Below are 23,355 nucleotides of genomic sequence, written 5' to 3'. Positions count from 1 at the left end.
GCTGAAATGAAGCCAAATCTAAAGACGATGAACAATGAGCCTTTCACCCCATTCAGCAAGCATGAGCAGAGCCGGTGCCCCAGAGCATCAACCAGCGAGAGGTGGACTGGAGCCTCCCAGGGTCCGGACTCCAAGGCATCCTGAGAGCGCGAGGGGGCGTGGTTTTGGGGGGACTCCGCCTCGGGGCGTGGCCTTGTGGCGGGGCGCGGCGGGCTCTCTCGGGGTCCCGGCGGGCGGGCACTCGGCGGCCGCGGCGCGATGGAGGCGCCGGCCGAATTGCTGGCCGCGCTGCCCGCGCTGGCCACAGCGTTGGCACTGCTGCTCGCTTGGCTGCTGCTGCGGCGTGGGGCAGCCCCGGCCTCGGCCCCGGAACGCGCGTCCCCGACCGAGGTCCCTGGGGATCCGGCACCGCCTGAGCTTCCCGAGCCCAGCGCCTCGGAGCCCGCACCCGCGGGGCCGCGCCAGCCCGAGCGCATGGCGGAGCCGGGAGAGCCCGTGGCGGAGGAGCCGGCGGACGAGGGGAGGCAGGTACGCACCGGGTTAGCCGTGGGGTCCCCGGTAGGACACCCACGAGCCTGCCGGCTGAACCTCCGCAGGAAGGGCCGAGCCAGCGGCTGGCAGGAAAGGAGGGTTCCTGCGGCCGGTACGCTCCATCCTCCCCCAAAGTGGAGCTGGCCACTCTCCCTCCCTTCCTCCCCGCTCTGGCGTTCCCGGGCCTCCCACGGACGTTGACACTCTGCTCTGCGCCCTCCTCTCTCCCCGCCTTTGCCCACGCGTGCCCAAACCTACGGACACGTGCCCTTCTTCAAGATCTGCATTGGAGTTGGCTTACTCTCGACAACTCACTACTTTGGGGTGTGCGAGAAGGGAAGTTGCCTGTGTCAACTTGAAATCCTGATTCCAGAGGCAATGTGGGCATTGTGTGAGGCCAGGCGGACTGGGCTGAAAGAAGAGCACTTACTGGGACCATGTTATTGTCGTTTTCAAACTGCTTGTAGGCTTTGACACCCTCAATCCCCACCTTCTGGTTGCAGATGAGTCCACCTGGTGTGGAACAAAAGGTACGAGTAGAAGCCCTAGCCCCCCTTCTCCACTCCCACCCCCCAGCCCCACCCCCGTCCCCACCTCCCAGGAGCCGGCCCTCAGCTGACTAGGCCTTCTTGAGGGCACCTATCGCATGCCCCTTGCCCATTCTCTGATGCGCTGTAGATTGGATCCTGGCTTGCCCGAGGTTACTGGGTTTTCACAGCTCCAGGCCAGGCCACCCACTCTGGTCTCCGGTCAGATTTTAACACTTTGTTCTTCATCCTGAAGGCAGGATGGCTCGTGGAAGCCGTGGGCTTGCTGCGCTGGTGTGGGTATGGTCAGCATATCTGCCGGTGCTTCCTCTGTCCCTCGCTGGATACAACGGTTTACACGGGAGTGAAGCCCTTGGGACGGAGGAGGCGGCAGTGAGACTGGGCCCAGGCCTTTCTCTTTGCTGAGTCTGCCAGACCCCCTACTATCAGGCTCTTTGCTTGACAAGTGAGTGACTAATTGTGTCATTAGTGTGGCTTCTAACTTGCCCAGAGCCAGCTGTGAGGAGAGGCTATTGTGTTCAACCCAGGGAGAAAAGGATGCTGCTGGAGGCTCGCAGACCCGGGGTGATTGGCAGGTGGGGTTTGGGGTTCCTCTCAGGACATTACGGGCTCCCTCCACCAGCTCTGTTTTAAACTGTTCCTCTAGATTCCGTCTAGACCAAGGTGTCTGTTAGGGGCGCAGTCCTATCTTGGTCCTTTGGAGTAGAGCAATTTCTTTCTTTCTTTTTTTTTTTTTTAAATATTTATTTATTATTTATTATGTATACAATAGTCTATCTGTGTGTATGCCGAAGGCCAGAAGAGGGCACCAGACCTCATTACAGATGGTTGTGAGCCACCATGTGGTTGCTGGGAATTGAACTCAGGACCTTTGGAAGAGCAGGCAATGCTCTTAACCACTGAGCCATCTCTCCAGCCCCTAGAGCAATTTCTTAAGAAACTTTCTACAGGGATTTTCAAGACGCTCATCCTGTAACAGGGTCAGTAACAGTATTGAAACAAGGGCCTTCATATAATTAACGCAAGTGGGCATTTTGGATTATTTTCTGGTGTTGGTTGGTTGCTGAGGCAGATACTTGACATGGGCTGGCCTGGATCCCACTGTGTACTCAAGGCTGACCTCAAACTCAAAATCCTCCTGCCTCGGCTTCCCGAAGTCTGATGACTCACACCTTTATTCTAAGCACTCAGGAGTTGGAGGAGGACAGATCTCTGTGAGTTCAAATCAAGCCTGGTCTGCATAACGAGACTCCCCCATTCCAAAAGAAAAACCAAACCAAACCCTAGGATTACAGGCATCGCCGCCACACCCAGGTTAGTGGATACGTTGGAGGATGAGGTACCGTGCAGGGAGTTTAAGATGGCAGCCGAGTTGTCCTGAGGGAGTCCACCCAACAGTAAGGTAGTTTTCTCATTTGGAGGTCAGGCCCATTACCTGTGAGCCTGCTCTCTGACTCCTGCCAGAAATGTCAAGTGGGCAGAGTCCCAGGTGAGGACCTGGGAGACAGAGGCTCCTTTGTGTGTTCCTTCCACGCCTTCCAGTCGTGGGCGTCAGTGTTAGAAGTTGTCTTAAAATGGACTCAGGCGTGTCCAAGTGTTTCCAGGTCTTTCTTCTGATGCTCACATTGTGTGTGTGTGTGGGGGTGGGGAGCAGGGATAGCCCTAAGGAAGAAAAACCCGGGTTGGAGGCTCCCTTGGTGGTCCCTAGGTGGATCGGGGCCCACCCCACTTCTGTTGGGTGGGAACCACTGCCCCTGAGAGGCTAAACGCGCTTCTCCCCCACCTCATTCTCTTCATTCTCTGTTAACTGTTCCCCCTAATCCAGTCTGCTCCTTTCCCAGCGAGGCCTGGCTGTCTGTGGCAGCTGCAGGCTCTGCCTCGCAAAGCTGATTACTGAGAAGGATCTGGAGTCTGGGAGGCAGCCTTCAGCTGCTGCATAGATGACTTGGGTGCCCTCTAGGCCAGGGACCAGGTGGTGGGAGGGGACAGTTATAGACTGAGGCCTGAGTGGGGACTCAGGGAGCAGGGTTGGGGGTGGGTGGGCGTGAGGCCCAGCCAAGATGAGGTCCCGTCCTGCCTCCCCACCCCCCAGCAGTTTATAGTCCTGGGCAGGGACTCGGAGAGGTAGGATCATATTATTAGAATGTGTTTCATCTCTCTCGTGGGGATTACTTGGGGCGGGCAATGCAGGAAGCATGGTGGGTGGGCACAAAGGTCGGTCCAGTGACTCTGAGGTTAGACGCTTAATCTGTGCCCCAGTCAGGCTTCCTGGCATGTGGGTTCTGGTTCTACTTAGGAGTCCGAGATGGGAGAAAATGAAAAGATGGCAGAAAGGTGGGTCTAGGTGAGAAGCATGCGGGTTTCACTGTATTGCTCCTTCAGCTTTTAACTCGAGCTCCACCCTGTGACCCTGCCGTCCCCAACCCTGTTGACATTGGAAGCTCACAGACCCAACCCTCCCATAGTGATCAAGGGACAGTTGAACCCTTCCCTGTCAACTCATCTGACTTAGCAGTTCCAAGATGGTCCCATTTTGTCCTCTTACCAAAACAGGTAGGAGAGGACCAGATAGACGCGTAATAGTTCCTGTCCTGTGGGGCCAGTCCTGTCTTAATCACCTTAGCTGATATGATCAGACACTGTTGACAGGTGGCTTTCCTTGCACCTTTGACTCCTGGATTCCTAGACACTGGAATGCTCAGGTCTCGGAGCAGCAGGCTGGACTCTGGGGAGACCTCCTGTCCGTGTGACCTTACATGGCAGGGAAAGGGACTGCCGTGGTGTCTTGTAGTATTTTTATGAGGGCTCTAATCTCATCTGTGTTCCAGACTCATCTCACCCAGTCACATGCCAGGCCTGTTGTACTGAGACAGGATTTTATATAGCATCAGGGTGTCTTAACCCACTGAGTAGACAAAGGTGGCCCTTGCTTGTAGAGCAGGCTGGCCTCGAACTCACAGAGATCCACCAGCCTCTGACTCCCAAGTGCTGGGGTTAAATGCATGTGCCACCACTACCCAGAGACCTTGAACTCTTGGTTTCCCCCAATAATAATAATTAATTTTTTTTTACATTTAAATTTTTTTATTTTGGATGTATGAGTGTTTTGCCTGAATGTATGCTTGTGCTCCATGTGTGTACCTAGTGCCCTCAGAGGTCAGAGGAGGACACTGGATCCCTGGAACTGGAGTTAAGGATAGTCTATGAGCCACCATGTAGATGCAGAAAACTGAACCATGGTCCTCTGAAAAAGCAGCCAGTGCTCTTAACTTCTGAGCCACCTCTCCAGCCCCTAAAATCTTCTTAATTGCACACACACACCCAGAGCAGAGACTGCAGAACCCCAACCTTGGGAAAGGGGAGCTCCTGGAATAGCCTTTCTCTTGGGTAGATTCTTATTTTTGAGGACTCAGAGGCTGGAGATAAATTTCAAGACCCGAAGCTGGGCGATGGTGGCGCACGCCTTTAATCCCAGCACTCGGGAGGCAGAGGCAGGCGGATCTCTGTGAGTTCGAGACCAGCCTGGTCTACAGAGCTAGTTCCAGGACAGGCTCCAAAGCCACAGAGAAACCCTGTCTCGAAAAACAAAAAAAAAAACAAAAACAACAAAAAAAAAAATTTCAAGACCCGAAAGCACCTCCTCCACCAGCAGTATCGGCTGGGCTGCTAGTCTGCAAGTCTCTCCGGGCCAAACCACCCACGACTCCCACGCCTAGGGAATCCAAAACTGGCTTCTCCTCTGGCTAAAGCCTTAAAGAGATTTTAAAAGGTACCTACCTACCCTGTGTGTATCTGTGTGTGTGCGTACGTGTGTCTGTGTGTGGGCACAAGCCTGCTGGTGATGGAACCCGGGACATAACCTGCAAGTGCTCGAAGCTACTGAGTTACAGCCCATCCCAACCTTCAGTTACCAGCCCTCCCACCTTGCTTTCCCAAATGAATGACTGCGCTCACCAGCCTTCTCTGTTCCGACGTCATCAATCCCTTCGTGATTTTCTTCTATTTTGAAATGTGGGGGAGGGGCTTCAGCCCAACGTTTGCCCTGGGGTTGGGCACAAAGCAGACTGCTGCCCATGGGGCTTTTGTGCGTTTGTCTCATTCTAGTTTTATGAAGTGCTTGGTGTCCTTTAAACCTGCTCATGGGAACATTGCCCCAAACTGTTAATCTGATGGGACTGAGTCTGCTGCGCCTGCTCATTTGAGTGAGTTTGCTTAAGGCTGACAAACATGTGTTTGACTGGGCAATGCTTGGAGCCCGAGATGATGTTTTTAGACTGGATGTCTGAACAGGATAAGGTCGGGGTGGGAGTGCTAGCTAAAGGAACAGCGTGTTGGTCTGCCTCTATCTCGGTCTGTGCCCCCCCCACTCCTTTCTCCAACCCCATCCCCCACCTCTCCTGTGCTGTAAGCTAACCCCTTACCCCATGTGTGTAATTGGGTTTTCTCCCTTCCCCCTCACATTCCCCTTGCCCTATTGGAAAGGTTCTGGTGTATACTATCAACCGAAGGTCTTCTGGACCTGCTCCACCATTGTTGTCCTCTAGAACACCCCAGCCAGCATTGCCCTGATGGTAGTGAAGGACGCCCAAACGCACGAAGCCCTTTCCCATCTCTTGAGGACAGACACCCCTTCCCCTCAGGTGTCTGTCACTGTCTGCCCTCTTCCCCAAATCTTTCCTCTCCCCATGCTGCCCACACTGCCTAGACCCGAAGCCCATGCCTGTCTTGCCCTCCTCTTTTTCCCTGCCTTCTTGCCTGTCTCCCAGAGCCTCCTCCCAAGGGAGCAGCTCCCTGTAGTCTTGCTGGCTGCTATTCCATGCTGTGTTCTTGTAGGCTGTCCGATAGCCTTTTTCCAGGCCCCTGCTGCCCCTGTGCCCTAGGTTGCCCAGCTCCACCAGCTCCAAGTTGGATTTTCATTAACCCAGAAGCCGCATCTCAGCTTCCTTACTTGAAGCCCTCCGCAGCTTCTGCTGCAGCAGGGTAACTTTAGCCTCTGAGGCTGATAGACCTTGATCACAAGGCTCACTGTCCCCACCGAGGCCTCTGGTGTCTTCCTCATGCTCAGGCCCATGTCTGGACACTCGTGCTGACTGACTGCCTGGTACAACCAGCCTGCGTCTTTATACAAGCCCTGTGGATATCCTGTCTCCGTGCCCTTGACCACGTTAGCAGATACCAATCACCCTGCTCTCAGCTCTCTCCCGGCTCTCTCTCTCTCCCATGCATCATCCTATTTGGCTCCCCTCAGAGCACTTAACCAGCATGAGGTCATCTTTTATTTTTGAGCACATTGTCTGTGCAGAGGAATGTCTGCACACCACACAAGAACGAGACCAGGCTCCTGCCCACCACATTCCCCACCCCTTCCCCACTCCTATCACAGGCCCACTTGACAGCAGGCACCTGTGAGGTCTTTTTCAATAAAGAGCATGCAAAACCCACAAACATCCAACAAAAACGTGCTGTTGGCTCTTTGCCAAAGGCAGGTTCCGTTTCCTTGTCTCTCCCCTCCCTACTTACAGCCTACCTAGCATCCCCTGCTGCAGAACTTACTCCCAAGCCCTGTCTGATGCTCCCAAGGGGTAGACTGCCCTGTAAGGGAGCAAGCTCCCCAGTGCAAGAAGCATTCAGGGGGGAACTGACGCATGTTCTACACTGGGTTCTGATGTCGACTGAAGTGCTAAGAACTCTCCTCCCTTTTGGGCCTGACATGGAGCCCAGAGCACAGAGACAAAGAGAGCTGTCCCACATAGGGAAACCTCGGCCCCTCTTACGTTTCTGCAGATCCAGGCAGCCAAACAGCTCTGAGCTGTCCAGGCCCTGTAATCTGGGAGACCTCTGGCCAGGCAGAGGGAGTCAAGGAACCCATGAGTGAATGACAGAGGGCAGATGGCAGGCCCTAAAGACTGGTACACTTAGCCGGTGCCACGTGGGAGGTAGAGGTGGAAGCATTGCAAGTTTAGTGTCATTCCCAGCTACATAGCAAGCTTGAGGCCCACCTGGGCTACATGAGACTGTGTCTCAAAAACAAAGGAGATTGTGGGGGGCTGGAGAGATGGTTAAGAGCACTGACTGTTCTTCCAGAGGACCTGGGTTCGATTCACAGCATCTTTATGGCAGCTCACAACTGTTTATAATGCCAATCCTCTGGAGAGAAGGGCTCTGGGTTTGAACTGGCTGGCACTAGCCAGCTCCGCTTTCCAGCCACACTGCCAACCTCCACCCGCCATGCCTTCCGCAAGGGGGAGACACCCGCAGGCAGTCTCTTCCACCCCACCTGCTTTACCTTTTCTTCAGGAGTCCCCCCTGAAGAGCTGGAACTGACTGAGCTCCACCTGCCTAGCCGAGCTGCCGCGGTCTAAAGTCAATCAATCCAGATGAGCATCAGGTTTAGATAGGCCGTCACACCCTGGTTTTGCTTTGGTGGCTAGCCACAGGGTTCCTGCTGATCTTGTCGGTAGGATGCAGGGCAAAGGCTTCTCCTGGGACAGCAGATGGGCACATGCACACACACACACACACACACACACACACACACACACACACACACACACATTTGCCTTGCCCTAATCATCCAGAAGCCTGTCCGACCCTTCCTCTGCAGTGGCTTCTTGGGGATGCTGGATGGAGACCTTCCGTCTCTTGCCACCTCTGGACGAAGCTGAAGTGGGAAATTAACTCAGAACAGTTGAAATAGAGTTATCCACTCAGTTATACTGGGCTCACAATCAGTGGGGTGATTGGCTGATCCGCCAGCACACAGCCTTGCCTGTGCTAGGGCAGAATGGCTTCCACATAACCAGCACCGAGTCTACGAGCTCTGCTCGGTGGTAGACACTGGCCCTAGATCCTGAGGAACTCAAGGCCCAAGAGTTTGCCTCTTGTGACCTCCCGCCATGGGGCTTGTAAAAGCTGTGTTTCCAAGCTCAATTTGCTGTTCTGTTGGGGAGCCTCCTCCTATGGAAGCTGACTGCTTCTTGGGGTATCTGGGGCACCCCAGACCTACATCCATGTTTGTTTGTCTCCACTGCAGGCAGCTCCCTTCTACCCGCGCCCTCCCCCTCAAACCTGAAGTTTCCACCCTGGCCTGCCAGGCTTCCAAACCACAGTTCCTCGGGCCTCTGATGCCCTCCCCACACCCTCCAGCTCCACACAGTTCGCCGGTCACATGGCTCTCTCATCCTCAAACATTCCTGAAGTTGAAGTCACTCTTGCCTTCCACCAAGGCCATCCCAGGACGGGATGGGCTGCCTCTCCCGGCCATCTGTGTATTGAATCCATGTGTGGGAGAGACCAGGCTAAGGGGGTGGAGTTCCAGTTTTGGGTAAATGGTCACTGCACTGAGTAGAGACAGAAAATAACATTGAAAGGAGCCAGAAGGCCACTCTCTTGGAATAGCTGGGCTCTTGAGCTGGCTTTGGCCCTAGGTAGTGCAGCCAGATTTTTTGGCGTCTCTCTTTACTTACTAAGGTGAGGGTGGGAGTTCCAGGCCACTTACCAAAATGCCTGGACAGGCACTACCTGGGAATGGCCTAAGTTGAGGGCTTGTGATCCCCAGGGTCCTCTGTCTCTTCCTCCTGTCCTTGACTCTGCCCTGACACCACAGGTTCCACCACAGCCACTGGACACGCTTACACGGACCTTGGAGATGCCTTCCCCACTCATCTTCCCCAATTTAGGAGGTGGTCTCTAGAGAGCCACCTCCCCCAGCCCACATCTCACCCTCTCCTGAGAGAGAACAGGGTTCAGCTAGGTAAGCGGCACTGACCCCTGCCATTGTCTTGCAGGATGAAGAGCAGGACTCAGACAGTGAGACGGGGCCGCCCACTGAAGAACCTGAGGAAGAGGATGGTGAGCGAGTGGTACCTATTCCCATGAGGCTGCAGTCTTTGGCTCTCCCTGGACCACTCTGGGGGTGGTGGGATGGGAGAACTGGGGACCACAAGGACTTGAGGGTGGATGAGGGAGAGGGGCTACGGGATGATCTGATCAAGGCCCCCACTCATCCCTCACCTTCCTGCGTATACCTCCTTTGCACTTTTGGTCCAGGCTTTTCTGTGTGTAAAACAAGTCATTTAGTGCAGGAGGCCTTCCCTTAGAGGCAGAAGCTCTCTGGCCTTCCCTTGCTGCCAGGTCTCTTCTCCCCTCTTCCACCCATGCCTGTCTTTACGTTGGTTCTCTCTGGTGTATTTTGTTGGGAGGTCTCCCAGGGGCTGTTTCTCCTGAGCTCTGGGTGGTTCAGATGGGAGAGAGAGAGCCACAGGAATATATGAAACCCAGAGGCCCCCGTTTGTCCTAGACAGACAGACAGACAGACAGGCTGATCTGTCACAGTTTATTTCCTTCACAAAGAAGCTGGAGAAAAACAAAGGAAAACAGTTAATTTTTATCAGACCAGTACAGTGAGCACACAGAGATAATTGCATTTTATTTTTAAAGCAGCTTTAACGGGAACGGCGGGGAGCAGGGGTTCAGGAATGTTGTAACTGAGGCTCCTGTGGGTGTCAGTGGCAATGAGGCTCAGAGAGTGAGCAGAGCTGTGGGTTTCTGTTGGCACAGCCTCCAAGGGTGCCCAGGCACAGGCAGTGGTAGGTGAGAATGCCAACCCCTGGCCAGCCAGGCCCATGCTCTGCCCTCCTAGATCATCGAGTTAGGAGCTAACAGTAACTATAGCCCAAGAGTCTGTCCCTGCTGGCACAGATTCTAAGGTCCTGTTAGTGACTTGAGCATGCGCAAGGGAGGTTGAAAGGAGTCTGAAGGCCCCTGGGTGCAAACAGAGAGACCCCACCGGCTGCCATTCCTAACTCTGCTGATGTCCACCATCCACAAGCCCTGTACCCAGCCCCCTGCCTGCTGCTGAGTTCTTAGCTTTTCATCTGAGCTGCTGTCCTGGACAGCCCCCATCCTAATGGCCTGCCCCTCTAACCAGGCAGAGGGAGAAAGGCCAGTGGGCTCAGCTGTCAGAGGAAGCAAGGCTGTCCCCCCTCTGACCCCCCCCCAGCACACCGTCCCCCACGCGCCCCCTCTGCAGTAAGCAGCTCAGCCTCCTGGGCTAATTGATTAGTGTCGCTAAAATGACTTCCCCAAGTGACTCAGATTGACAAGGCCTGGAAGAGGAAGCCCCCACCCATACGCACTCCCCGGGGACTCTCACACCCAGCCCTCCTGTTCTAATGAAATTGGATTCGGCCCACCGCGTATGATTAAGTTCAAGCCTGCGTCAGTGGGCCGTCCTGGTGGGCTGGAAGAGCATCAAGCTAATAAGACTTGCCCCATAAACCAGAGCCCAGCCGTGCACCCAGCTGGCAGAACTTTTGATCTTTATTTTTCTAAAGCGGCACCCGAAAGCCGAGGTTCTCCTTGTTTTTGTCACTTCTTTGGGTCCATCCTGGGGGTTGTCTGCACCCGGGCTACAGCTGCCTTTTGGCATGCAGGGTATTCAGAGCTTTGGGATAGATGGAGACACAGCCCCTTCGCTCCTCAGTCTAAATGCTGCAGCTCTCGGCTGCAGATTGGAGCTGCTCAGGGAAGCTTCCTGATCGCCATCCTCATCTGTTCACATCCTGGACGTGCTTAAAAAGCTCTTGGTTCCGATGACCCAGATGGAGTGGAGTTTCCTTATTAACCTAGCTAGGCAGAGCTTAGCCTGGTGGTGGAGGGGGCGGTGAGGTGGTGGGAGATGGAGGGAGAGGTTGCAGAGGAGAGGGAGGCTTTCTGAGAAGAACCGTTCAGCTCTGCCTCAGACCGCCAGAGCCACCACCTCACCCAGCAACCACACCAACCCCCGTTGACTCACCCACAGTCACCTTGCTGTCCTGTACCCTCTGTAGAGTTGACCCAAAGCTTAATGTGGACCAGGCTGGCCTAGAACTCAAACGTTCTGCCTCCCAAGTGCTGGGAGTAAAGATGTATGCCATCATACCCACCCCTCCCACTTCAGCCACACATGCCTAGGGCCAGCTGTTGTTGATTTGAGGCTTCTTTGTGTGCGTTTGTCTCCTGTTTCTGCGGGATCACCAGCACCTGGAATTGCGCTCTCTAAATGCTTGTGGAATGATCTGAGGAGCAAATCAGGCCTTGAGAAAGGTAGAGATGGCTTCCTGAGGACGCCTCCGGCCCTGGGCAGCTAGATAATGAGTACCCCAATCCTCCTAAGTGAGGATTGATGTGGGGGACAACATGGCCCCTGCAGGATGTTTGGACTCTGAGATCATTTCCAGACCCTTCTTCCTCTGAGCCAGGAGAGGATGGTAGCATCCGTGTGTCTCATGACGTGAGTGGGGAGCCTGACCTGCTCTGAGAGGATGTGGAGGTGTCTCAGAGACACTAGGAAGTTCTAGATAGCAGCTGGAAGAGGAGATAGCATTGTCACGGGCTGTCGCCATCCCCGACCTTTTCTACCCTCCTAGGCATTAGGTAGAAGCCAGCCAGCCCGCTATTCCTGCCCCAGCCTTTCTACCTTCCTAGACATTAGGTAGAAACAAGCCAGCCCATCAGTCTCAGTCTCCCAGACACTGGCTGGATTAAGAGATGCTGAGAGCATTGCTTCCAAGCAGACTTTCTCATCAGGACACTCCACTTTCCCATGCTAACCTGCAGTCCTTGCCTCCCTCTGCTGGGGTACCCCAGCATCTGTGCTGGTGCTGTGTCACATGCCCTGGCCCTTCTCTGCTGACACCCCCCCCCCACACACACACACACTCTTCAAACCTACAGATCTGCCCTTTCTAACAGTCTGCAGGCACTGGAGGCTGCTGGCAGTCCGCCAAGCCTGTTCATTTCTGCATCCCATCTCGGGCCTGATGTACGCCTTCAATTGCTGATAACCCGGCGGGGGGGGGGGGGGTGTGGACAGAGAGACTGGGCCTGGCTGTCCCAAGCTTAGGAGAAGAAAAGGAAGGTCTGAGTCCCTGGGGCCCAGTGTGGGGACCCATGTGCTCCCTGAGAAGTGAACGGCATTTGCTATAGGTATGATCAGCATAAACTGGGGTTGAGGGAGGCCAGTGTGGTGGGAGTTGGGGTGGGGGTGGGGGAGCCTTGCAGGCAAACAACTGTGTTGCCTCAGAGGCAGGCAGATAACTCTGGGCTGACTTAAACCGGACTGGGGAGGGAATGACGTTTGGAGGATGGAGCAGCATGGGGGATGGTTTCTGTTTGCCCCTTTCTGTTCCCTCTGACCCCATTAAAGACCAAGGCGGTTGGCTGGAGAAATGGCTCAGAAGTTAAGAGCTCTGGTTGATCTTCCAAAAGACCTGAGTTCAATTCCCAGCAACCACATAGTGGCTCACAACCATCTGTAATGAGATCTGGTACCCTCTTCTGTCATGCAGAGGACTGTTACACAGAGAAACCCTGTCTGGAGAAAAACAAAACCAACCAACCAAACAAACAAAAAAAGAACAAGGTATAGGAAGCTATAGGAATTCATAAAAAGTGTAGGATGAGCCTGGGGTCAGGTGCTGGGGTGAGAAGATGCTGCCACTGAGCGTGTGGTCTGAAGCTGGGGCTGCACTCAGGCTGCTACAAGGGCTGTGCGTGTGACTTGTTGGCCTCTCTGGCAATAGGTTTTCTCTGCATAGCCCTGTCTGGGCTGGAACTTGGATCAGGCTGGTCTTGAACTCAGAGAGCCACCTGCCTCTGGCTCCTGAGTGCTGAGATTAAGAGCAAGAGCCGCCACCACCTAGTTTTTTGTTTTGTTTGTTTTTTGTTTTCATTTACCCACTGAGCTATGTTGCTGGACTGTTTCTTTGAGAGCTGGGGATGTAGTTCAGGGAAGAATGCTTGCCTAGCCCAGCATGTGCAAGGCCCTGAGTTTAACCCCCAGCTACATGCACATGCACGCATGCACACACACGTGCACATGCACAGGGAGAGGGAGGGAGAATCAACTAAAACTGACCGTGGAAGGGGATGCTACTGATTGCCGATCGGGACAGCCTAGCCCCCAGAGTTGGCACTAAACTTGCCCGCTGTCCCCACAGGAGCGGCCTTCTCCTTTAAGTACAGCCCTGGGCAGCTGAGGGGAAGCCAGTACAAGAGGATGATGACCAAAGAAGAGCTGGAGGAGGAGCAGAGGTAGGCGGCTTCTGGAACACGGGTGGAGGGGCCGAGCAGGGTGAGCCAGCCACCATGCCCTCTTCCCTTCGAGTAGGGGTGGGCCTGGGCATCCTTTCTTGTCCTGGTAATCTTCAGCCAGCCTCAGTCAAGGGCCGATGTTCCCCTGGGGCAGGCAGCACAGGGGGGCGGGCATGAGATGCCAGGGAAGGGCCTGGAGCAGCCTCACTGGTCACTTATGCGTGGAGCCCCTGACAAATCCAATTTGTCACTTGAGGACAGAGCGGGATTCTTGGTGCTCATCCATCTGGCATCCTCCCTCCTCCCGGCCCCCACCCGCGGTGTCCTTCTCTATCTGTTCCGCTTCACACAGCTCCGCTCTGCACGGCTCAAGGCAGCTGTGTGACTTCTGGGTTCTGGAATCAGGCCACACTCCCCTCACCCACCAGAGCCCCCAGTGTGTCTATTGGCCTCCCCACAACATTTTATCTGGACTGCATGGGTGGCTGAGGGGGGTTGTGAAGCAATAGCGAGGCCAAGGCAGCCGGCCACAGGAGGAGCAGGGTCTGCCCTAGCTCCCCCCCCCATGTGCACCTGCTGTCCCGCCCCCAGCGGTGTGAGCATAGCCGCTGCGCTATAGTCAAGTCTCACTGAGCAGCACCATTTCCCAGTCCCGGCACCCACAGGCACTGGTGGGGGACTAGCCCCAACTCATGAGCGCAAGCAAGGAGTACAAGGCTGAAGTGAGATGCACGGCTTACCCACCCTCTCTGGGCTGCTCCAGGGCTCCCAGCTTCCCTCCGGTGTCACAACCACACTGCTTGCCAGATCCTGTCTCCCTGCCAAGATGCTGACTTCACAGGAAGCCTCCTCACCCGGGTGCAGAGGGATGTCAGGGTAGGCACAGGCAGGAAGAAGCCCTTACCATGCGAGTCCCTAACTCCTTGGATGAGGACGCTGCCTCTTGTTGTGACCCAGTTTGCTACCTTTGTATTTCAGGATTGAGCTGACCTCTGACCTCACCTCCCTGTAGCGAGTCCTTTAGTCCTGGGCCACAAATGTCCTTGCAAACCCTTGTGGTAAGGAGGTTGGTTTCGTAGACTAGCCGTGTTTCCTCTCACGTTGTCTGCTAATGTGTCCCCAAAGCCACTGACGTGGTCTAAGCCCTCCTCCTCCTCCACCATCTCCATAACCAGTTAATGCATTTCCTCCCATCTGGACCTGCCTTGTTCTTCCGTACACGAGGAATCCCAGACACAAAAAGAGCCTTTCCCGGGGACCAGTTCAAGTCCCTGGTGGACCTAAGGGGGGACCGTCATCTCTGAGACCCAGGGTGCTATGGGAATATACATACTTTTAGTGAGGTGGCCAACGTGGCTTCGTCTCACCCAGAGGAGAGGTAGCTGGTTGTATAGTACACGGCGGAACCCCTGAGAGGGCCTGCAATCCCTCCTGTGTTGCAGGGCAGGCAGGAGTGTTGCTCTTCTGAGTGGGGCCTGCAGACCAAGGCCAGGACAGACATGGTCACGTTTGCTTATTTTTCCGAGGCTGTTTTGAAACTCCAGTTGCAGAGCTGAGGTGTTGCCACCAATCCCGTGAGGGTTCAGCCCCAGCTGGAGAGGCCAGAGGGCCTGAACCCCACCCTGCCATCCCAGGTGTTTCTGAGGATGGGGCTTTGGCAACACTGTAGCCTCATCCTGTCCTCTCAGGTCGATGCACTGTGGGCCCTGAGGAGCTATCAGGGTAGCAGAGCAGTTAGGCCTCAAGTTTGAGATCTACCACCGTCCCTTGTGTTCACAGTTACTGGGTGGCAGCTAGGCCTCAGTTTGGAGTCTGCCACCGTCCCTGTGTTCAGAGCTGAGGCCAGGAAATGAAAAGGCAAAGCCACTCCTGTGTCATTTCAAAGACAGCAGATTCCCCACTGCCTGAGGGCCTTTGCCTCCAAGTCTCCAGGGGACTCCAGACCACCCATTGATGTTTGGCTCTTCTGTGGGCTAGAGACTGTGCCAAGGAGCTGCTCTTGGGGTGAGGAAGGAGTCCCCGACTCCTCCTCCTCTGCACAGGGAAGTCCTCATTGTGTGCAGGTGGAGGTCCCGGCAGGGCCCAAGTTCATCCCACTCCCTACTCAGCATGCTTCGCTTCCTGTGGCTCTCACACGCCTGCCCCATCTGACGTTTGCTTGCTTCGCGCTGACCCCTGCATGTGGCCCCAGCTGAAGCTGCTCAGCCCCCGACCACACTCTGCCTCGTGATGCTTGGGGTTGCAGAGGCTGTTCAGTTTGGCTTCGACTTTCTGTCTCTGCATTCTGGAGAGATGGTAGTTGCAACACAGACCTGGACCCAGTTGAGTTTGGGGAACGGCCCTAGGAGGGACCCCTGAAATAGCACAACTGTAGAACTGGCGAGGTGGCTCAGGGAGTAAAGGTGTCTGATGCCAAGCCTGACGTCGTGAGTTCGATCCCTGGGACTAACATGAAGAAAGGAAAGAAGTGACTCCCGTGACTTGTCCCCGGCCTCCACAACATACACACTCACACATCCATGCAAAACAAGTAAAGATGTAATAATAATAATAATAATAATAATAATAATAAAAACCCATCATGTTACCATCAAATGAATGAAGCTGTCCTCAAGCTGGCAGGGTGCCCACCAACTCTGTCCCTACCAGACAGCCTCTGTCTGCTCCGAGGCTGCCGCAGGGAGCGCCTGGTTAACAGGTGAACGCTGCACCGCCTCCGTGTCTTGAACGATCAGCCGGATCACCACCATAGCTGTACCTAGAACCCTGCTCCGCAGCGACTCTGCTCTCCCCAGGCTTGCTCACGGGCCCTTGGGGAGTAGCAGTTAGAAAGCTAGAGGTCCCAGAGGGTTCTCTGATCTCAGCTGAGGAATGCCCTCAGATCTGCTCCAGACAAAACTCCTGTCCAGTGCCCGAAGTGCTGTAGTCCTGGCTGCTGTGCACGCTAACCTTTGTCCAGTTCCCTAGCAACGGGCATGCACGCCCCTCCTCTGCTCCCCACATTGGCTCTATCCCTGCCTCCCCCCGAAGCTTCTCTTGGGGGCGCCACCTCCCTCTGTGTGATTGGGATCGTTGGCTCTCAGGCTTTTGACAGCTCCCCCTAGGGAAGAGGCCTTCTCACTCTACAGCTTGGCAGGAGAGAGAAAGTGGAACCCAGCTTGTACGCTAGGCTGTGTTGGCAGGTCAGGCCAGGTCGCACACTGCTGAGGCTGGCAATCTGAAGGACTGTCAAGCTTTGACCCGTGGAAATAGACAGGACCTCAGAGGAGGGTTTCAAACTGCATATTGGGCTAGTAAGGGAGGTGGGAACTCACTCTGGCTCTTCCTGAATCAAACTAATGGCTGAAAGTGTGCATTGACTTTAGCTTCCAGGAGAGGGCGCCAAAGGCACAAAATTTAAGATCACTCGCCTTCAGCGACGTAGCCGGGCTTTTGATCCTCCTGGGCAACCTCACAGGAGACCAAGACCCAGGCAGCAGGAAGCAAAAATTACCCACGGCAGTAGGAATGTCACTAGTGTAACCCGCCACATAGCGAAGGATCAGCAAGCTCACTGCCCAGCTACTCTATACCCAGAAGCTGGACGTGGCTGGTGGCCGCCTGGCCGGGGGTTGCGGGGAGGGGGGTGAGGGACAGATGGAGTCCCTGTCACTGCAAAGTGTGTGGAGCAAACTGCTGGACTGACATGGCCTCTGCGATTCCAACCATCCCCCTCCAGCCCCTGTGCCCGCTCTTTCTGTCCTGTGCTCCTTCTGAAGTAAACCGAGCAAGATACATGATCTTTTTCTCCCTATTTCTCTTTACAGAACTGAAGAATAACGAAGGTGTCCTTAGCCTCCTCCTGAAGGCTTTCTTGCCTTTTTCACATCTTAAAAGCTTGATTGAAAAAAAAAGGAGCCCCCCCAGGGAGGAGTTCGTGCAGGCTTGGGGTGGGGGAGAGTTTGTCTGCAAATCTGCTGACACACTGATACCCCCACCCCTCTTGGGTTCCCTTGGGCTAGCAAGATCTTTGGGAACCATTGTGTCTCTGCCTTGCTCAGAGGTGTTTATGGGGTGGGGGGACAACTTGCCAAGAATTGGCTCGGGTCTTGGGCTTTTCTTACCAGCCATGTTTGCTCCCCACACCCCGCTCACAAACCTGTGCTTCTGTTCTCACCGAAACCAAACCTCCAGAGTTGAGAAGTGATAGGCAAGCGAGGGGAAGCCCCACCGGTGCTCACTTGCTGTTAGAGATGGTCACACACACCCTGGGGCAGGGTGGGGGGCTTTCCTCTTTCTCTCTGGCAGAAATGATTCATGCCGGGTACTGGCTTTAACGTGGCCTCCCTTTTTGCCCCCACTCTCCTCCCGGGAGTCTCGGGTCTAACCTTCTTGGTACTAAGGCCTTTTCACTAGTGTTCTTACCAGCTCAGCTTAGTCTCCACTTTGCTTGCAATAGCCGTCTTAGCTTCGAGTAGACTTCTGGGTTGCGCATTTTCTAGGCTATTCCTGGATGACTTTGAACCTCACTAGATAATCAACCAGCGGTCCCAGATTAGTTTTTCAGATTTTATATTTGACAGTATTTATACTATATATCAGACGACTCTGAAGTCTTAGACTTGTTGACGAAAACATTTTTTTTTCTAAAGCACTGAGTTTTTAGAAGACTTTCCATTTATTTAATAGAAAACTGGAAACATATCCAGCATTGACTCCTAAGCCGTGTGTTCCTGGCAGCCTTCTCCCGTGCCTGATAACTTGGGTTCGGAGCTTAGGGTTGAGCAGGCAACAAAGCAGCAGACACAGCTCCATGCCTTTGACACAGAGCCACGTGACCAAAGGTCACACTCGTTCCTAAATAGCAATAGTGAAGTCCCTGTCTAGGCGGGATTTCCTCACACAGAGGAGTGACCTCTGGATACCGTTAATTAGGCTCGCGTGGAAACCTGAACACGGCTTGTGGGCCACAGGCACCCCCGACTCCTGGCGGCTGAGCTCGCTGTGTACAGTCCGTGTTCTGGCCAATAAAACGTTAAGCAGAGGACCTTGGTTACTGTGTGTTTCTTCAGTTTGCTTTGTTTAAAAAGGAAGAAAGAAAGACATCTTTAGAAACAAACTTTAAACCTCTCCTTTTGATGCCTTTGATGCTCCAGCAGCGCACAAGGCTGTACGCATGCCTGATTCCACGTACACAGCCCAGGCTGGAGACATGGCTGTTGGGCTAAGAACGTTGGCTCTTGCAGAGGGTACGATTCTCTTCCCAGCACCCTGATGATGGTCCGTAACTCTAGTTCCAGGGAATCCAGTTCCCTCTCTGACCTCTAAGGGCATCAGGCAAACATGTGGTACACACACACACATACATACATGTAGATAAACTCCTGAACAAATGAAAACAAATAAGTAAATCCCACAGCGCTGTGGGTAAGGGGTGATGGTAGTGTACAACTGTGATCCCAGTACCTAGAGGTGCAGTTTACATAGTGAATTCCAGGCTAGCAAAGACCATCTCAACACCCCTCTCCAGAATCTGAAAAATAATAACAGTAATAATAATTATAATGACAATTATGATAAATACACAATTATCATGACCACCAAAACATTATGGATAGTTCATTAAGAGACAATACTGTATGTAATAAGGAAGGCCGCTTGTTTGTTCCTAGCTGCTCAGCCCCGAAATAATCACACAGAAACTGTATTATTTAAATCACTGCTTGGCCCATTAGCTCTAGCTTACTTACTAACTCTTACATCTTAACCCATCTCCATTAATCTGTGCATCACCACAAGGTCTGGCAGACTGTTTCATGAAGCAGGAACCCTGAAGGATGGTCTCATCTTTAGGCAAGTTCAGCAGTCATTTCTCTGGGTGTCCTGCATGTCTAGTTCATAAAGCAGTCCAGGAAAGAGCAGTTTCTTGCCCAAATGGCTAATAGACTCCATAAGGAGCCTCTTTGATGCCCATCTTCCTCTTGAAATAGATTGGTGCTGCCAGGAGCAGATGTGTCTCACTGTCATGAAAAGTCCTAAGTTCTTAAAACATTTTAAATGTCATATTCTAAAGGTCTTTGAAAGGTTTGAAGAATGCCTGTCTAACTGAAATATATTTCTATATATCTAGAAAACCTAACATGACTAGAAGCTTGACTATTAAAGATGACTATCTATTAACTTGTATTTCTTAATTATACATTACATTTTTAAATGAGCTGGACAAACACAATACCTTAAACAAGAGCAGAAATACATATACACAGTATAACAAAATTGACCTTAAATTTGTATCAATAAACCAGGATCCATACCAATGCAAATCTCTATAGCATAGCCCCCTTTAAATATAAAGAAATATTTATATAAAAATATTTGGGAATTTGGGCATAGTTCTCTAGACTGCTTCCTGCTGATTGGGAACACTGTTAATCAGGTCTTTCATGGTGTATCCTGTGTGCTAGGTTTATCTCAGTCAGCAGTTGGGCAAAGTAATTTTTGGGGGCGTTCACGGCAACATTTCAGGGGGTCCTGGTGCATCGAACCACATTAGCCTGGAATGAATCCATAGGTTCTCATCCTCTGTGGAAACACAAGAAGAACGTCTTTTCCAAAGCAATATACCCTTAGATCCATATTTTGAAATCAAGACACCTTTAAAGTATATATGTTGGTTTAGCTTAGCAATCCCCAGAATCAAATGTCTCTCTGCAGTCAAAAAAATTCAAAGAAAAGACAATAATATACATAATCCAGACTCTCTGTGAATTTTCTATTTTTACATGGCTTATTTTTCTTTATCCCTTTTAATCTATAACTGTTTGTACTCTGTCTCTTTAAAGACTTTACCTTTTAAAAAAAACATTTACTTCATTTTATAACTGTCTGTACTCTTTTCTTCTCTCTTCTAAGCCTACATACATTAATCCAACACTGTGAACCATTTATAGGTTTTTTTTTTTCCCCACCTAAACTTGTGTTTATTGTGTATCTGTAATTCTTTACTGTTCAGGAGCACTTCTTAAAAGGCTAAGCCCTTCTTATGAACTTAAGTGATGCCATTGCCTGCTTGCCCTGCCCAGCCCAGCATGGTGGAGCTGCTTGCTGCCTGGAGAGCCATGCACAATGCCCCTTCTCTAGGCACAAAGCCAGTCCATGTTGCTACCAAGCAAGCCATAGCATGTTGCTCACAAACCCCCTTCAAATGCTCAATCTCCTGAAAGAATCAGAGGTCATGCTGGCAGTATGGCCCAGAAAGCCTGCATTTCAAAACCGTGACTTTTTTTTCTGCTACCGCTGAATCAGGAAAACCTCTCTTAAAGGAGCTGCGGCACACCGCCAGCAAACAGAAAGATGCTGTGTGTTAAACTCTGTATTTTTGTGACTAGAATTCCCTTACAAACCCTCTCAGGTTTTAAGTGGATTTTAGTCAACCACATCGCTGCCAATTTGTTGTGTGAAAGAAGGCCGCTTGTTTGTTCCTGGCTGCTCAGCCCCGAAATAATCACACAGAAACTATACTATTTGGGCTGGAGAGATGGCTCAGCAGTTAAGAGCATTGCCTGCTCTTCCAAAGGTCCTGAGTTCAATTCCCAGCAACTACATGGTGGCTCATAACCATCTGTAATGAGGTCTGGTGCCCTCTTCTGCCATACACACAGACAGAATATTGTATACATAATAAATAAATAAATAAATAAATAAATAAATAAATAAATAAATAAATAAATATAAAAAAAAGAGACTATACTATTTAAATCACTGCTTGGCCCATTAGCTCTAGCTTCTTATTTGCTAACTCTTACATCTTAATTTAACCCATCTCCACTAATCTGTGCATCACCGCAGCCTACCAGCAAAGTTTCAGCACGTCTGTCTCCAGCGGTGGCTTCTCTCTAACTCTTCCTTCTTCCTCCCAGCATTCAGTTTAGCTTTCCCCACCTACCTCTATTCCCTGTGCAGTCCTAAGACAGTTTCTTTATTAAGCAATGGTATTCACAGCATACAGAGGGGAATCCCACATCACAGTACTCTCTGAATCTGACAGTGATTTTATCCATGGTTCTCAGTAACCCCCTCTGCTCACCATACTTCACACAGTGGGGTACAAAGTCCAGCCTGCATGTCCCCTCTTCCTCTTACAGCAGAAGTGATTATAGACCTAGCTTGTGCAGACAAGGGAGGGTAGGAATTGGGACATCAGGACTCCAACTTCTAGATGCCGGGGTAGACAGGAAATGGATTGTTGAGTGGAGGGTCTTGGTAGGGTGGGAGTTAGAACTTACAGTAGAAGGAATTCCATTAAAAGCACAAGGCCTAGCCTGGCAAACTGGCGCACATCTTCAATCCCAGTACTCCGGAGGCAGAGGCAGGAGGGTCTCTGTGAGTTTGAGGCTAACCTGGTCTACAGAGTGAGTTCCAGACCAGCCAGAACTACAAAGTGGGGACTGTATCAAAGACAAAAGAAAAGAGGAAAACCCTAAGTCCTAACACATCAGGACTGCCTCTCCAGGCAGCCCAGTGGCTGACAGCTTTGTTGAAGCCTGCTTGGTTATGATGGGCCCACAGCATAGCTACAGCACACATGGCCCTGGGGAAGGCTGAGATCTTAGCTTGCAAGTGTGGCTTAAATTTTCTTCAGGCCCCGCAAAGCAATCAAGTGTCATGGACTCAAGAAATCAGGATAGCAAAATGGAGCCGGGATGCAGTGGCCAGTCACGCTGGCAAGCCCAGGGCGGGCCATGCAGTGGAACAAACTGGACCACACGCTTCCTGGCTTCAGCTGCTCAGCCCATCCTTGATATTTGCTATGGGAGTCATTCTGTGCTCGTCAGGTGGGGTGGTGAAGGTCATAAACCACAAGGCAGCCACAGAACCACGTGGTCAACACCGAGGTCCATCTGGATCCACACCCACTCTGTGTAGGTAGGAAAAGTGCCTCTTTCTCTAGGCAGCAGAACCCCAGAGGGTTAATTTTAACCTACCCTCTCCATGGCCCAGAACGCTTGCCTACACATCTGTATGCTCACATCTGTATGCTCACATCTGTATACCCCCATTTCCCTCGCTTCTCGCTCATCTGTCTAAACTGAGCCTGCTCCTAACCCATTTTTCTCAGCACCTCAAGCCATTTAATATGACACGGGTCTCTTCGTCCTTGCCTCACTGTGAGATGCAAGTCAACTGTAGGCCCCACGAGGAAACTGAGGCACAGTGAACCTGAGACCCAGGATTTCAGGGCTGAATGTTAATGCAAACCACCTCCTGCATTTTAAGTGGATCTTCCACTGAAAAGCAAAAGTAGTTAGGCAAGAGGAGAGTCTCCACCTGGCACAGGTCCCACGTCGCCCTCTACCCTCACACCCCATCAGGAGTGCCTTTTCCTCTCATCCTCTCTTCTCAACAGAGTGCAGAAAGAACAGCTGGCTGCCATCTTCAAGCTCATGAAAGACAACAAGGAGACGTTTGGCGAGATGACTGATGGCGACATGCAGGAGCAGCTCCGGCTCTATGACATGTAGGCCTGTGGCCCAGCAAGACGTGACCCAGGCCACCCTGACAACCCTGAGGGACTTGGTCCGGGCGGTTGCGATCCCAAGACTTTCGAAGGACTGTCTCGTAAACACAGATAGCGTGGTGTGTTGTATAAGGATTTGCCCGGCCCCTGCAATTTTGATGTCCTGTTTGAGGAATCGGCATTGTTTTCTTCAGAGGAGGAAACCCCTGACTCCTCTGGCTTCAGCCTGCTGGTGAGGCTCCAGCTATGTCATCTTCTACAGAGCTAGGGCAGGTGGTCCCAGGAAGCTGACGAGGGCTTGGTGCTTGGACCCTGAGCACACTGTAGACAGAATATGGGGTGCTCTAGGGGTGATGGGTGTTACCTAGTAACCCTATACTCTTCATTCTGCCCTAGGGGTATTTCTGGAGGTATCTGGGGTGGCAGCAGATAGTCTGATTGAAAGGCTCAGCTGTTCCCCTGGGACAGAACAGTGGGGTCAGCAGTAGCTGCCACTGCCGACGCTCATCTCCAGGACAGCCATGCCTTGAGCGAGTTTGGCACAAGCTGGGCACTGTAGGCAGAAAGAATAAAACATACAACAGGACCTGGGTAGAACACGTGCTTAGCAAGTTCAAGGCCCCTGAGTTCCACCCCTTCCTCCCCCCCACCTACCACCCCAGGATGACAGCGTGATCCGTACCTTTGGTGAGACTGCAAGCCCTT

General features: G+C 52.5%; 1 protein-coding gene across 4 annotated transcripts; it reads left to right on the top strand.

The window, feature by feature from the left end:
* The first annotated feature begins 210 nt into the window (after window positions 1-210).
* Window positions 211-23,355, top strand: Mxra7 (matrix remodeling associated 7). 4 transcript variants are annotated; one of them, XR_009057446.1, is made up of 5 exons: window positions 211-528; window positions 8,867-8,930; window positions 13,061-13,154; window positions 14,133-14,220; window positions 16,961-18,196. XR_009057446.1 is itself a non-coding variant. In XM_057776554.1 (5 exons), the coding sequence occupies exons 1-4, from the start codon at window positions 259-261 to the stop codon at window positions 14,164-14,166; spliced, it is 462 nt and encodes a 153-aa protein (XP_057632537.1). In that variant the 5' UTR covers window positions 211-258; the 3' UTR covers window positions 14,167-14,212; window positions 16,961-18,196. The 4 variants fall into 4 exon arrangements, 3 of the variants coding, with proteins under 3 accessions (XP_057632537.1, XP_057632536.1, XP_057632539.1); XM_057776554.1 differs by having other exon boundaries at window positions 14,133-14,212; XM_057776553.1 differs by lacking the exons at window positions 14,133-14,220; window positions 16,961-18,196 and adding an exon at window positions 22,540-23,355.

This window comes from Chionomys nivalis, chromosome 7 (assembly GCF_950005125.1).
Source record: "Chionomys nivalis chromosome 7, mChiNiv1.1, whole genome shotgun sequence".
Taxonomy (NCBI): Eukaryota; Metazoa; Chordata; class Mammalia; order Rodentia; family Cricetidae; genus Chionomys; species Chionomys nivalis.
Note: the sequence above shows the minus strand (reverse complement) of the source record. Positions and strands in the feature narration are given on the sequence as shown.